This window comes from Schistocerca serialis, chromosome 2 (genome assembly GCF_023864345.2).
Source record: "Schistocerca serialis cubense isolate TAMUIC-IGC-003099 chromosome 2, iqSchSeri2.2, whole genome shotgun sequence".
Taxonomy (NCBI): domain Eukaryota; kingdom Metazoa; phylum Arthropoda; class Insecta; order Orthoptera; family Acrididae; genus Schistocerca; species Schistocerca serialis.
This window is the reverse complement of record NC_064639.1, coordinates 575,904,228-575,921,363: the sequence shown is the minus strand read 5'-3', so window position 1 is coordinate 575,921,363 and position 17,136 is coordinate 575,904,228. Positions and strand designations below refer to the sequence as shown.

At 42.6% G+C, this 17,136-nt stretch overlaps 1 protein-coding gene across 1 annotated transcript in view; it reads left to right on the top strand.

The window, feature by feature from the left end:
* LOC126456240 (galactose mutarotase-like) overlaps nt 1-17,136 on the top strand; it is a 92,270-nt gene that overhangs the window by 58,480 nt on the left and 16,654 nt on the right. The window contains exon 4 of the mRNA XM_050091993.1: nt 5,425-5,512. Coding sequence (XP_049947950.1) covers nt 5,425-5,512 — 88 coding nt within the window. The remainder of the gene's footprint in view (nt 1-5,424; nt 5,513-17,136) is intronic.

Sequence of the window (17,136 nt, the reverse complement as noted above, 5' to 3'; positions counted from 1 at the left end):
CTTAACATTCCACTTACGCTTGTTACATGTTGAAATGCGTAACTGTGCACCTTTGTCCACATGTTTACGTGCACATGACGTGTTAAATGCATCAGGGATTCACATTCTTTAAAGTACACAGTTCAACTGATTGACTTTAAGCCACAAATTAGGAGTACAAATAATTACAGCACTATAGGCCTCTTACGTAGGTATCTGAAAACCAATCGTACATGTGTTTTACATTTTATTTAAAATTACAAATTTCATTGAGAGCAGTTCTTTAACATTTGAAAACTAAATTGTTTTTTATGTAAAAAGTGTTCACACACTTCGAAGTGAAGTTCTTACTTACAATATGTTTTATTGAGAGGACTTTAGTATTTATTTTATTATACACTACTGGCCATTAAAATTGCTACACCACGAAGATGACGTGCTACAGACGCGAAATTTAACCGACAGGAAGAAGATGCTGTGATATGCAAATGATTAGCTTTTCAGAGCATTCACACAAGGTTGGCGCCGGTGGCGACACCTACAACGTGCTGACATGAGGAAAGTTTCCAACCGATTTCTCATACACAAACAGCGGTTGACCGGCGTTGCCTGATGAAACGTTGTTGTGATGCCTCGTGTAAGGAGGAGAAATGCGCACCATCACGTTTCCGACTTTCATAAAGGTCGGATTGTAGTCTATCGCGAGTGCGGTTTATCGTATCGCGAAATTGCTGCTCGCGTTGATCGAGATCCAATGACTGTTAGCAGAATATGGAATTGGTGCGTTCAGGAGGGTAATACGGAACGCCGTCCTGGATCCCAACGGTCTCGTATCACTATCAGTCGAGATGACAGGCATATTATCCGCATGGCTGTAACGGATCGTTCAGCCACGTCTCGGTCCCTGAGTCAACAGATGGGGACGTTTGTAAGACAACAACCATCTGCACGAACAGTTCGACGACGTTTGCAACAGCATGGACTATCAGCTCGGAGACCATGGCTGCGGTAACCCTTGACGCTGCATCACAGACAGGAGGGCCTCCGATGGTGTTCTCAACGACTAACCTGGGTGCACGAATGGCAAAACGTCATTTTTTCGGATGAATCCAGGTTCTGTTTACAGCATCATGATGGTCGCATCTGTGTTTGGCGACATCGCGGTGAACGCACATTGGAAGCGTGTATTCGTCATCGCCATACTGGAGTATCACCCGACGTGATGGTATGGGGTGCCATTGGTTACACGTCTCGGTCACCTCTTGTTCGCATTGACGGCTCTTTGAACAGTGGGCGTTACATTTCAGATGTGTTACGACCCGTTGCTCTACCCTTCATTCGATCCCTGCGAAACCCTACATTTCAGCAGGATAATGCACGACCGCATGTTGCAGGTCCTCTGCGGGCCTTTCTGGATACAGAAAATGTTCGACTGCTGCCCTGGCCAGCACATTCTCCAAATCTCTCACCAATTGAAAACGTCTGGTCAATGGTGGGCGAGCAACTGGCTCGTCACAATACGCCAGTCACTACTCCTGATGAATTGTGGTATCGTGTTGAAGCTGCATTGTGCGGCTGATCCCGGCGGAGGTTCGAGTCCTCCTTCGGGCATGGGTGTATGTGTTTGTCCTTAGGATAATTTAGCTTAAGTAGTGTGTAAGCTTAGTGACTGATGACCTTAGCAGTTAAGTCCCATAAGATTTCACACACATTTGAACATTTTTTGAAGCTGCCTGGGCAGCTGTACCTGTACACGCCATCCAAGCTCTGTGTGACTCAATGCCCAAGCGTACCAAGGCCGTTATTAATGCCACAAGTTCTTGTTCTGGGCACTGATTTCTCAGGATCTATGCACCCAAATTGCGTGAAAATGTAATCACATGTCAGTTCTAGTATAATATATTCGTCCAATGAATACCCGTTTATCATCTGCATTTCTTCTTGGTGTAGCAATTTTAATGGCCAGTAGTGTATGTTATATTACTGTATGGTAATGTTCTGTGGTGTCATGCTTACCCTTAAACTCACGTGCAAATTTTGTACAAATGCTAGATATATATATGTGTTAAATATTGTATACTTGATAAATTTTATATTTAAATGAAGTACATATTCGACCTGAAAGGAAAAAAAGAAAAAAATAATAATAATGTCCAAAGCAAGACTCGAACCAGCGATCGTGAGATTAACAGTCTTACGCAAACCGATAGAGACACACCGACCGTCAAACACTGCGTTACGTTGAGTGAATTAGTCACTCGAAGAAACTCAAATTCACTTTGCTGGAGAATTTTTGAGAGTCACATTGAACTGCTGTGTGACATTATCACCTGAGTGCTGAACTTCACGTACCATAAATATAAAAAAATTACAAAAATCCGATTCAGTGCAATTTATTGCTATGAATTTTAGATCTGTTATCTGGAACCTCTGAAAAGGTCGTCCATGTTCAATAATCATGGTGACATACAATGTTTTATATTATGCATGTAGCAGCAACTCATGATAACAGCAACCATTAGTAATATTAATGTCGAAATAAAACGGAACATTTGAAAAAAAAGTAAAATAAAAAGAATTAACTCAAGTTTCAAGAGAATAAGTTCCATCTCAAGTTAATAAATATGTTACTGGCAGCCTCGGAAGAACTCGAGGTTTGCCGACTAAACAAAACTGTATCTACTTCTAAACCTAATTCGCTACACTATTCTACATCACCCACACTGATATGTGCCTACCTTCGCAATCCTCTCGTCTCCAGATACTCGTGGGGGGTGGCCACTGCATTCTGTCTTTTCTTTTTATTTTCTTTTTCTTTTTTATCTTATTTATATACGTGTCTATTTGAAGTTCATCTTAATTAAATTTATAAAACCTTATCGTTATCTATAACTGAGGAAATGCTTGTTGCGACGTATTGACACTATTCTGATATTCGGAGCATCCACTTGATATTATAGACTGAAAGTTAAGCATTTGCCTTTCAGATATTCGATGTGCTATCATGTTGACTGGCCAAAGTCGAGGACCTTGTGTTCTGTGATCGGTTGCAGACGCACCCGGAGCTCTTGGGTCTAAACCAGTGACAAAATGGATTCAGGAAAGGGATTATGCTGTTAATAGATCTCTTAAGATTGTAGAAAATTCAACAACGAAGTATGCAGACGCACCCATGATTGACGTAGAAGGCGCATGCGCTGTTCGCACGCCTTCGAGATCTCAGGGTCCCCAGATATCTGTATAAGAGCTTTTCAGATTATTGTAGTTAACGTAGCGTCTAGTGGCTTGCGGGGCAAGGTAATCAAAAAGGTTACTAAGTCTTCAGCTAGTGGTATAGTGGCTAGCGTTGCTGCCTCTAGATCACGGGGTCCCGGATTAGATTCCCGGCCGGGTTGGGAATTTTCTCTGTCCGGGAACTGGGTGTTTGTGTTGTCCCTATAATTTCATCATCATCATTATCATTCGTGAATGTGGCTAAAATTGGACTGTGTAAAGACAGGGACATTGAACGGGTGCTGATGACCGCGCAGTTAAGCGCCCCACAAACTAGACATCATCATCATCAAAAAGGTTACTAAGGGCTGTCCTCAAGGTTCCATAAGTGGTCCACTGTTCTGGAGATCTTGTTAGTATTGAACCCCTATTATATGTGTTAGATGGGGCAGACGCTACAGAAGGTATAGTTGCATACGCAGATCACAACCCAACAGTTGTGTCTGCAGACTCCATGGCGAGACTTGAAGAAAAGCATGCGATTGCACAAATGCAGAATTGGTGCAAGAGCAACAGACGGATTATAGCCGTTCATAAAACCACATACATACTTCTGAAACGAAGACTTTCTGCTACCATTAATCCTTCAATGACGCTTGACGGAATACCTGTAAAACGCAGCACTGTTTGTAGACATTTAGGCATTCTTTTAGACGAGAAAAGAAGCTTTCTAGAACACGTAAAATCTGTTATTCAGAAAGCGGCGAAAATTATACATAAGACTGCCCGTGCTGGCACTGCTGATTATAAATTGCCGTTGCATGTGGTGCCGTCGCATCACGAAGCTATTGACAACGCCATTGTGGGTTCGCTGCCAGAGTCTGGGCGCATCGCCCTAGGTTAAGCAGGTACAAAACAATACTGTGACAAATTCAGCGGAGCGTACCTCTGAGACTCACCGGTGCCTCTCGCACAACATGTTTAGAGGGTTTACTAGTAATCGTCGGGATATGTCCGATAGATATCGAGATACGTTGCAGGGCAGCGCTGTATTGGCTGGGGCATGAACAATATGACCGCGTTTACGAACTATCAGGATCGTATATTGCTGATAAAAGACATTTACGAGCCTGGAAGTTAGACGAATGGCAGTCTGATTGGGCACTAGGAGCCCTGCAAAGCGTGTTTACAGCATATTCCCAAGCATTTGGAGCAGACTCAATCTGCGCGACATTATCGTTACTCGAGGTATGCTCACGGTCCATATCCCAAGCATTTGCATCAAGTGGCTGGTAGTAACACACCAGTTTCTGAATATGGGAGGAAGGTTCCGCTGATCATGTTGTTCTCAGATGCCCCCTTTTTCAGGTAGAGAGAGACTGCTAACAATTAGACTGCTATCTGAAAACAATTGTAAATGCCCAAAAACCCGATTGACATGTGGTCCCCTTGTTGGCTTGTCATCACTGGGATTGAATTAACTTGGAAAATATTGTAATTATGAGAGCGCACAACATACAACCAACGTCATTAAGCTTTAAAACTGATACTGGTTACAATAAAGTATGTAATCATACGGTGGTCGTCATGAATTTTTCCACGTATTTAATAGCTATCGCCTAATTAAAACGTTATATTGTGCAAATAATCTCTATATTAAGTGTTTTAACATTAGTTGCAATACCTGCTTTTGAATAAAAGCACTTACTCCATGTTTGTTTGAAATGCATTTTTATTATTTTTTATTGTACTGTATTTTACCACCATAGTAATATAGTAAAAATTTTCCCGGCATGCGCCCTATCGTAGGGAATCAAGAATAGAAAAAGAAAGAAAAAACAGTCGGCAGTTCAGCAACGATTCGAATGGTGCACGGCGAAAATTATTCAGGCGAGGCTTTATAAGGCCGAATCAGCAAACAGACACAGACTAGAACGACATTCAGCTTTGGCTGGCTGTTTTTGGTATTCGGACACCGATCTAGCAGTAGCGGAACTCTGATTACATATTTTGCTGTAATGCTCAGTCTCTTTATTTACTATGCAAACCAACAACGATTCATCTTTGGTCACATCGACTTTCACTGCCCTGCTTCTGTGTTACACTTTCCAAAAATTATAACAAACTGGAGCAGCATAGGTGAGCCCCCTTTCCCTTCCACGTGAGTTCGTTCCGTTGGTTTAACCTGACTATTGCACTGCAGAGTCAAAGCCGCAAAACATCTTGTTGCAGGATGCTGGAGAGCCTGCGCTGAAGGACCACTTGCTCACGCTGGATGCAGACCAGTACTTGGCAACCACTCGTGACTTCATACCCACAGGTGAGCACTCGCAAGGGCTACCTCTTGATACGGGAGCAGCCGGTTCGAAAACTCCGGCAGTGAAGGTAGTTTTGTCGGGGAAACTATGACTGAAATGTAGTGAAGAGATGACAGCGTACAACTTCGATTCTCCAGAGTGTGTGTCAATGCTCTCCGTTACATATCAAATACTCGCGGCGTATCTCATGGAATGAGCACATAAACACTGGCCATTCATCTTTTTCTAGTGCCTGTGCCGCACGTCGGTGCTGGATCAGCTTGGTTATTAACAGATTTATCATTGTTAATTTTAAGAAATGGCCAGATGCCCTTCCTGCTGCCACTCCGTTAGACCCCCTCCTCCCCCTCCCCCGCCACCACCGCCACCACCGCCACTACACCACCACTCCACGCCCCCCCCCCCCCCCCCAATCCCCCGGGATGGAATATGCGTACCCCAGCTGTCTGTGTGTAGTGTTATTGACATGAAGTGAGCGATAGTTTCTGGAGTATTTGCGAATCGTGTAACTGAGGCAGGACTTGGGTACCAGACCAGTATTCACCTATTCGGATGTAGGAAACGACCTAAAAACCACAACCATGCTGGCCGACACACCTGTTCTCGTCGTTAATTCGCTGGTCGGATGCGATCCGGAGCCGGTGCACCTCCCCCGTCCAGAAGCGGCGCTTTATACGCACAGCTATCGGGACGGGTACATAAACATTTGTGATTGTTACTTGGGTATAAAATTTGGGTATTTTCGTGGGTTAGAGAGCAATGATGTGCTGAGGCTTTCAGGAGAAATACTGGGATTTTTATTATTACCCTTAACCCTCTTTGATGTGACGCCCAGTAATGATGTAATACTAGAGAAAAGAACAAAGATGTCAGCTTAGTTGTGAGGTGTTTGTAGTATTCCTCTTAACTTACCTCAGCCTGCCACTTGAAAGTGCCTGTAGCAAAGATGGTGGCTCCAAACAGACAGACTTTTGTGTTTTGCTGATTGTTTCGTGTTTCATATTACGTTCGATAGTGACTACGGCCTCCCCCCATGAACCATGGACCTTGCCATGGACCTTACACGTGATATGCAGAGATAATCTTTGTCAGAGATAAAGTTAAGTTTTATCTCTGACAAAGATTATCTCTGCATATCACGTGTAACTCTGGCCACGCCCACTTTCTACGATATATAAGTCGCTCTTAGACGTCCGACCCGTCAGTCGGCAAGACTCACCGGAGGAGAAACACCCCTCTGAAGATGTCCAGCGCAGCTCTCGACGAAACGTTAGGAGCTGAAGAGTTTCATGGACCACGACCTTACATCCCGGAAGGTTTACCAGAAGAAAATATGTTTTACTGGCTTCAGTTACAATTCACCACGTGCGCTCCGTTCACAGATCAACTCATGCAGTCGTCTCAGCGCTCATCTATCGTTTGAGGTCTCTTCATACTGACTGTATGCAATCATTAAACACAATACTCGCTTAGAAAACTGGAAGATTACGAGCAGTGCCACGACTGTGAGTGGGAAACATACTCTTGCGCTCTTTTAAAGCTTTACACAATGGGTGAAAAACTTTATTGATCCTTGAGGGCCACTCCGCATTTCAATTGGCTGTTACCTGCTCACACTAACGGTATGATTCTGTAAAGTACTGTTTCCTTCCAGCACTCACAGAAATTTCTTTCTCATTGGTGCTGGAGAACACCTAGCATCTCGGGAAAGACGGTCTAGTAGGCCTTGACTGCAGCTCATTTACAAAGATTAAGGGACGACGGAGGGCAGGAGAGAAGGTGCGGATGAGTCAGATTTTAAATTGTTTGAAAATGTTGCTGCACTGTGCACAATTGGTTAACTAATTCCATTACCCGTTTTCCTCATTCTTTTTTTGTTTTCAAACGATTGTTCGCTAAAAATGCCATTTCACCAGCATGGTACACCGCACCATAATAACCTGTGCACATTTGCATAGAAAGCACTTAGCACTGTTTCTTGATGCAGTAGTTTATAAGCGTTTGAAGACATAACAACATTTACACATTTTTATCTTCAGGAGTTTAACATGTTTTCCCACCTTTGCATCCAACGATACTTTAATGACCTCTTTCTAAAGATTTAACACCGGGGCGGGGGGGGGGGGGGGGGAGGAGGGGGGTTACAACGCTGTCTCTTGTCTTTGTTACACCTGAAGGAAATGCATCAGTCCAAAATAAATAAATAATGGCATGAAATAACGAGAAAAATCCACAACTCGTGGAATTTATAAGCACCATCAGACAAGAAGTTAGCCCCCTCAAGAGACAACACTCTAGGACTACTGTATGTAACTCCGACTCCAGCCGTGACAATGGCCTCATTTAGGCGAGGATGGGAGATCACAAGTCTCTTCAGGTGTGCCATATCCGGCTGTAGCTATTTATTGTTGATTAGATGAAACTGCAATAATGCTGATGGCTAAGTTTCAGCCCCTGTTCCAAACAGTCCTAGACACTTTCTATTAAACTGAAATCGGGTGATGTAACAGGCCAGTCGAGATGCGATAGGGTGCCTGAGTCTTTATCTATCCAGAAGCATATCCGCAGAGCCTAGTGAAGCATTGCTACCTTCGGATAACGGGGTCTAGGGGGTGATTACCGGGCTGGACGTGGATTTTCTCCACCCAGGAACTGGGTGTTTCTATTGTCTTAGTCATTTCGTCATCATTCGGGGAAGTGGAGAGACTGGATAGTGCAAAGATTCGGAATTTAGACGGGCGCTGGTAACTATGAAGTTGAGCGCCCCACATCATCATCATTATCTCACCAGAGCCGGGAGAAACCACAGCACACTCGTTAATGAAGATGTCAAAGATAGGCCAACACTTGGTCACCGAGAAATATAACAGGTGGTTATAATCAAACAGACGGTGTACTGAGTGCTGCAGTGCGGGTTTCAAACATTGAGGCATGGTGAAACGTCGTAAGTATGTTCTTTCATCGGTGCGTTCACGGAGTATGCTGATCTGCAGTATAGCGTACGACGGCATATCGCTCTTCAGCAGGGTATACTGAAAAAATAATAGTTCCACTTTCTGTCACCATGCGAAAATATGGCGCTGTTAGCAGTCAGAATATGAAATGCTTCCTGTTTTGACGTTGGTATGGTGTGGTGATTTCTTTTGTGACTTGACTGTTGGTGTAAAGTGTTAAGAATGTTGAAGTTTTCCGTACGAAACACAGCGGCTATTGAGAAGAAAGACAGTGCACTGTTAGTAAAGTTGTTTTATCAGAACGACAGCACTAACAGTGCTGCATTCCGAGAATATCACCGACAGAAACAGCTGCGAAGAGACCCCATGTCGATAAATAGGTTGAAGAATATGATCGCGAAGTTTTGACAAATGGGTGGATTAGGTGGTACAGTGGGGAAAGTGAGCAGGCCCATTCCCGTGGCAGTTGTTGATAAGGTTGCTGCTGCTATAGCCGACCGTGCAGCATCCGTCTTATATTGCACAGCCAGTACTCGAAGTATGTCACGGGAATTGCCTCATCTCTGGTCGACATTTCAAAAGATTTTGCGGTGCATTTTACAATGTAACCGCTACAAGTTTCAGAATGTACACCAAATGGACCCACAAGTTGGGCACAAAGCCCTGACCATTGCCCTTCCTTTTTGACATTGTTGAAAATGGGTGACATGTGACCAGAAAATATTCCTTGTGTGGACCAGGCACATTTTACTCTCCACGGTCCGTTGAATTCACAGGACTGTCGCCTATGGGGTTCTGCTCCACCACATGTTGTGGATGAACATCCACTGCACTGAACTTGGGTAAATGTGAAGTGTGGTTTCACAAGCTTCCTCACTCTGAGATGCCAACCCACGTGCCTGTTAAATGTAGAGTCGTATCTGCAATTTATAAGGACCTCCTTGTGCAACACATTCCAACTTTGCTTCACAACACTATTTTATGGAAGATGGGGTGACACCACATGTGACTTACGTGCTGAAGGATTTGCTTTGAGAAATCTTTGACAACGACTGCATCATTTGTAGGCAATTTCAAGATGTGTGGCCTTTCAGATCTCCCGATCAAAATCCTTGTGACATCTGGTTGCGTGGATATCTCAAAGACCTTGTCTTTCAGTCACCGATAACGTTCAGATCTACAGGGTGGTTATAATTAAACAGTGTTCCGAATGCTGCAATCCTGGCTCCAAAAACCGCGGGATGCTGAAACGTCGTTATGTTCATTAATAGGAGCGCTCGCGGAGTATGCTGATCTAAAGCATAGCTTATGATGGCATATCACTCTGATTACGCCGGATATTCTGCGAGCAACTGTAGACCATGCCGTGTTATGGATGCAGCATGTTGCTGAATCGGGAGACCATCCCGAACACATGCTGTACCTTGTAACCATATCCTAATAAACGTGTCACACCCACGGTGGTTATATGTCTGATCTTTACCCACACCATGTCCTGACTGCTTACAACGCCATATTTTCACCTGCTGGTAGAAAGTGAAACTATTATTTTTTTTCTGCATACTCTGCTAGAGCACTGATTTATGAACTGATGAAAAATATTATTTAAAGGCAAGAAAACATTTTATAAGCTTTGTAATTACACCCTGGATACGAAAAAAAACACATTTACTGTAAGAAAAAAACAGTAGTTACACACAAGCCAAGAATAAAGATATTGACAGCAGAGTCATGGAGCAGCACATAAATATAGACGTCAAGGAATTTTTTTCTTTTCTTTTAACACTTCCTCCAAAAGAAAAAATCATGAAATTATTGCTTTGTCTCTTGCATGCCAATTTCTGAACATAGAAAATTAAATCGAACTCGTTCAAGAGGTTTCGTCAAAATATCTGCCAACTGGTTGTGTCCATCAATGTGTTCCAAAAAAATCTCACCGTTCAGATATCTTTCACGAACATAGAAATGTCGGACCTCTATATGTTTAGAACGTCGATGATATTCTGGATTTTTTGCCAACTTCAATGCACTAGCATTGTCAATGTAAAGAACTGGAGCTGCCCCGACATTTCCACTAATTCTGACAGCAGACGACGTAACCAAACTAACTCTTTTGCTCCTTCACTAGCTGCAATTATTTCCGCCTCGGTTGTGGATGTGGCCACTACTTTCTGCAACTGACTTGTCCATGACACTGCACCACCTGAGCACTTTGCAAGAATTCCAGTTGTTGAGCGCCTTGTCCGGTTATCACCTGCGAAATCTGCATCAGCGTAAATCTTTAACTCTTATTTTTTATTATATACAATTCCAAAATTTAAGGTCTCTTTCAAATACCGGAAAATGCGCTTTACTCTATTCCAGTCTTCAGTGGTTGGTTTCTCCATAGCTCGAGCAGCTTTATTGACTGCAAAAGTGATGTCTGGACGAGTTACTGTTGAAAGGTACATGAGACAACCAATTGCTTCACGGTAGGGTACAGATGACGAAACTTCTTCGTTTTGATTATTGTCCTCACGTCCAATAGGAGTTGAGATTGTATTGCATTCTGCCATTCGAAATCTTTGCAGAATTTCTTCTGTGTATTTCTCTTGACTTATCATTATTGCTCCATCTTCATATTGCTTTATTTTTACGCCAAGAAAATTGTCAAGACTGCCAGTTGTTATTTCGAATTCATGTTGTAAAACATCCATAAAAACAGCAATTTCTTTCTTGTTACTGTCGACAATCAGGCCATCATCAACGTAGATTGCCACATAAAGGCTATTTCCATTTTGTCTACGATAAAATAGGCATGGGTCTGCACCATCATCATCATCTTGGACAGTTTCCAGCCACTGGCTGGGTCTGTCGGGAACACAAGCCTCTCCATCGTGTTCTGTCTTGCCACCATTCCCCCTCTTCCACCTTCGTCCAGTTCTCTCCTCTTCTCGTCACACATTACTTAACTCCCTTCACCCATCTATCTCTTGGTCTTCCTCTGGGCCTCTTCCCCTCCAGTTGCAGATCAAACATCCTCTTTGGAATTCTTCCCTCATCCATTCTCTTCGTGTGTCCATACCACTGCAGTCTTGATTTTTCTATCCTGTCCTGTACTGGTTCCTCCTTTAATCTTTCCCTCACATACACATTTCGCAATCTGTCTCGTCTTGTTACACTCAACCTGCTCCTCTGGAATTTCATTTCACTAGCCTGTATTCTACTTTTGTCGTTTTTGTGCATTACCCATGTCTCACTTCCGTATGCCAATATGGGGACAAAGTAGGTTCGGTATATAATTCCCTTGGATTTCTGTGGCACCTCCTTGCTCCAAATAATCCCCCTAATGCATTTGTAGAACTGTCCTGCTTTTCTGCACCTTTCATTTATTTCCATTGCGTTTCCCCCCTTACTTTCAATCGTGCTTCCAGGTACTTGAAGTTCTCTACCACTTTCAGTTTTTTCCCTCCACAAGTTATATCCACATTTGGCCTATTCTTCTTCTTTGTTGTGACAATTATTTCACTTTTCTTTGCAGAGAAATGCATTCCATATTGTGCTGCCGTTGCCTCCCATACATCTAACTGCTCTTGCACCTCCTTCTCACAATTTCCCCATAACATCAGGTCATCGGCAAAAAGCACTGCTTTCATTTTATGATCTCCAATTGCATCTGATACTTGCTGTAGGATTTCATCCATAACAATAATAAACAATAAAGGCGAAAGTGCACTTCCCTGTCGCAGCCCATTTTCCAGCTTGAACCATGCAGTACGTTCCCTCCCCACTTTCACACAACTCCCACTTCCCTCATACATTTTTCTGACTTTTCGTGTTATCTCTTCATCTATCCCTTTTGCGTTCAGCACATCCCAGAGCTTGTCCCTACAGATACTGTCATACGCCTTCTCAATATCTAAAAAGGCCATGATTAAGTCCTTCCCGTACTCATAGTGCCTTTTCTGCAGTTGCCTTACCGCAAATATGAGGTCCGTTGTTGATCTTCCCGGTCTGAAACCGTACTGCTCCTCTTGCAGTCTACTTTCAATACTGCTTCTTATTCTCTTCTTCAGGATCTTTTCCTAGATTTTTCCACAGTGGCATAGCAGGGTGATTCCTCTGTAGTTCTCACATATCCTTTTATCCCCTTTCTTGAAGATCGGGACTATAATTCCTTTCTTCCAATCCTCAGGAATTCTGTTCTCCTTCCACACCACCCTCAGCACTCTGTATAGCCACTGGGTTCCTACTTCTCCTGCTGCCCGTATCATATCCACTGTTACTTCGTCCCAACCTGGTGCCTTGCCCCCTTTCATCCTCTTTATGGCTTCTTCCACTTCATTCCAAGTTAGATCATCAATTTCCCCACTATTATAATCGTCTGCTGCCTTAGGCTCTCCATCGCTGTTAGTTACCCGCTTGGCGGCATTCAACAGATCTTCAAAGTACTCCTTCCAAATCTTTTTGAGCTCATGCATTTCCTCCACAACTCTTCCATTATTATCCATGATCCTCAGGCACTCGCTTCTGTCGTTCCTCTTATTTCTTACCATGGTGTAAAGTACTTTTTTGTTCCCTTCACTGTCCTCTTCTAACATTCTTGTCCATTTTTCCATCAACTTCTTCTTCTCCGCCCTTACTATGGTCTGTGCCGCTTTCTTGCTTTCCTTATATTTTACCCTAGCTTCCTCTGTTCGGGTCTGGAACCATTCTCTGAAGGCTTTGTTCTTTCGAAGTACTGCCTCTTTACATATATTGTTCCACCATGGGGTTTCCTTACTTCTCCTCTTTGTGCTAGTTCTTCCGCACACAGTCTCAGCTGCCTCAACTAGAGCCCTCTTAAAATCTCCCCATTCTTCTTCCATTGTTCTCTGATCTTCCTTTGGCAGCTTCTTCCTGATCAGTGTCTGGCACTGGGTGCTCCGTTCATCCTCTTTCAGCATCCATGTCTTCAACCTTTTCTCCTGTATATCTGTTGCCCTCCTATCTTTTTTCTCTCTCAGGGTGGCTACCAACAGCCGATGGTCACTGTCTAAGGCCTCAGATGGAATGACCTTAACATCTGTGAGGCTGCTCATCATCTGCCTATCCACTAGTACATAGTCTACTACTGAAGTTTGGGACCAGTCTCCACTGTACCAAGTTATTTTGTGGCTACTTCTCTTCTTGTACCAGGAATTTGCGATCGCCAGCCCATTCCTCTTGCAGAATTCCAGCAACAATTTTCCTTCTCTATTTCGGTTCCCCCAGCCCTCTGGTCCCATTATCTCCTCGAATCCTTTCCTGTCTGTGCCAACATGTGCATTGAGGTCCCCTATTGTAATCTGATTACCTCCATTTAGCTGCTTTTGCATGTCATCTTCAAATTCCTCCTTCTCCTTTTTTGTACACCCCACCTGTGGGGCATATGCTTGGATGATTTCAATGCTTTTTCCTTTCACTCGTACCCTGGCTTTTATCATTCGATCATTGATACCTTCCACCTCCTCCTGCAGACCCTCTCTGACCACTATTGCCACTCCATTTCTTCCCCTCTCATTCCCTATCCAGTACAGTTTACATCCTTTACTTAGTGGTTTTTCACCAACTCCTCTCCACCTAGTCTCAGCAAGTCCCAAGATGTCCAATTTCCTCCTTTACATCATTTCTACAATTTCTTCTAACTTCCCAGTTAGAGTCCTTACGTTTAAGGTGCCCAGTCGTAAACCATCTCGTAATCCTTTTCCATTTTTCTGCATCACTGTTTGAAAAACCAGCTTTCTTCATGAACTCAACAAAACGTTTGTTCCAGCAACGTGGCGCTTGCTTCAACCCATAAAGACCTTTTTTTAAGAAACATACTCGGCCTGTACCATCTTCGGAACCTTCTGGTTGTTTCATATATACTTCATCTTCAAGTATTCCATTCAAAAAAGCTGTCTTTACATCGAATTGTTCTAGCAGCATTTTCTTTGAAGCAGCTACAGCCAACAGAGTTCGTATGGTGTCATAACGTGCCACAGGGCTAAAGGCGTCGTCATAATCAATTCCTGCTTTCTGAATACAGCCTTTTGCAACCAATCTAGCTTTAAAGCGAGTACCTCCATTGACTGCGACCTTTCGCCGTAGAACCCAGTGGTTTTGCAATACTTTGGCATTCTTCGGACGGACAACCAGCACCCAGGTATTGTTTTCCTTAAGTGATTGAAGTTCTTCACTAATAGCTTGCATCCATTCTTCCTTCTCGTTTGACTGCAATATTTCTGAAAAACAGTTTGGATCTTTGTATCCAAGTGCATCAACTTTTGTTGCCATACAAAATTCACCACTTTCCATCCAGGTTGGTTTTCTTCGTTGTCTTTTATTCTTCTGTTTCTCTTCATTAGAAGATTCAGCAGCTTCTGCTTTTAGAAATTCTGTTAATTCTTTATTTTCTTCAGATTCACTCGACTCTTGACTTTCTCTAGAATCGAGAGTGCCAATTTTTTCTTGAGTTTGGCTTCCTCCAGAAGTGTACAGCCTAGGAGATTTACATTGGTCATCTTTAGATGAATTCGGATCATTAAATTCTTCCCGAGGGACTTCAAATTCAACATGATCACTATGTAAACCACAAACAATTTCTGGCTTAAATTTTACATCGTGACTCAACACCACTTTTCTTTTAGATGGAATCCAAACTCTGAACCCATCTTTGTCATTAACATATCCAACAAGTCGTCCAAAAACTGCCTTATCATCAAACTTGGAACGGAATTGTTTGTTAATGTGAACATAGCAGCCTGTACCAAAAATTCTGAGATGATCAAGTCGTCCTACTGGTCGATTAAACCATAGTTCATAAGGGGTTTTATTTTCAACTGAAGATTTTCCAGTACGATTTATTAGGTAGACTGCTGTGTTACATGCCTCTGCCCACAACCCTTTAGGTAATTTACTCGGATTTAGCATTGACCGGGCAGCTTCAACAATGGTCCTATTTTCCCGTTCAGCCACACCATTTTGTTCAGGAGTGTAAGGAGGAGGAATAAGTAGCTCTCTTCCCCTGTCTGCAAGCAGTTCACTGACATTCTTATTGTTAAAATCTTTGCCACCATCACATCTAAATTGTTTGACAACGTGTCCATTAGTTCGTGCTTCATTTAAAAATTGCTTAAGCACAGTACACACTTCACTTTTGTGTCTTAAAAAGAAAATTCGACGAAATTTACTAAAATCGTCTTTGAAACATACATAATAATGCTTGCCTCCAAAAAATTTCGTGCTCATTGGTCCATTTACATCCGCGTGGATTAATTCACCAGTACTGGTAGCGCGTATTGTTCGTGTTTTGAATGGCAGCCTATGCATCTTTCCAACCGCACAGCCGTCACAAAATTCACTCTTGGTATCTTCCACATTAATGTTCATTCCTTTTAAAATATCCTTCACATGTTGTTTATTCTGATGATCAAACCTTTCATGGTACACTTGCAATGTTTCGGATGAAGTCATCAAGCTCATACGATTCATTTTTGCATTTCTAACAACACGCATGTTCAACACATAAAGTCCATTTTTCACATAACCTGTCATAACAATATTGCCACTGACTTGTTTTCGAACACAGACATTAATATAACAAAAATTAGTACTGTAGCCTCTGCAGGCAATGGCTCTCACAGAGAACAGATTAGCACTTGCATCAGGTACGTATAAAACATTGTCCATTCTAGCATTGTACCATTTATTGTTTCGTCGGATTTGGATGTAAACTGTTCCTTGACCGTACGCACACATTTTCACATCTTGTTTTCCCAATGAAATTACTTGAGGAACATCAAATTCACTATACGAAACAAAATACTGTTTGTTGGGAGTGATATGATTTGTAGCGCCACTGTCGCAATACCATTTATTTGGGTCACTGTGATTACTGGTACACACACCCATAGCGTATGAAGTAAATGCAGCGTGTTCACTGTCTCGCTTCTTCTCTTTTCTTTTATTGCTGTCACGAGTGTTCTGTGGACACACTGCTGCCCAGTGACCTAATTGTTTGCATTTATTACACGGAAACTTCTGTTTTAATTGTGACTCCGTCATCTTTACTTGCTGATTACTTGTTTGCCGTTTTCTTGTTTTAGAAACGACAAAAGCTGCACTTCCATTAACGTCTTGTGCACGCAGTTCAATAGTACAGAGTTTTTCAATCAATAAATTCAAGCTTTGCTTTTCTGTCGGTATCGTATCCCAGTGATCCTTAAAATTGTCGTAGTCTTTTCCCAGTGTAGACAAAATTCGACCATTTAAGATTCTTTCAGATAGCGTATTTTCTTCATGTTTTGATAATTCATCGTTCAGGTCCACAAATAACTTTTGCAGTTTGGCCACATGTGCACTAATATCTTCCGATTCATCACGTTTAACACGGAAAAATGTTTCAATCAACATATTCAAACGCTGAGTACTGCTACGTTCAAATCGGGCGCGTAATTTGTCCCAGATTTCTTAAGCATTCTTGCACGTTAAGACGAGTTCTGCAACAGGTTTACTTAGCGCACTTGCTATAAGACTTGCTGCCTTTGCGTCGTCCTTGAGCCATTCCACATACGCTTCTTTTTGTTCACTTGTCGCATCTTGCGGCAACTCTACACGTTCATGCGTACCGTTAATAATATCTTCTAGTCCATATGAACGTAGCACCATAGAAATATGCCATTTCTATTTGG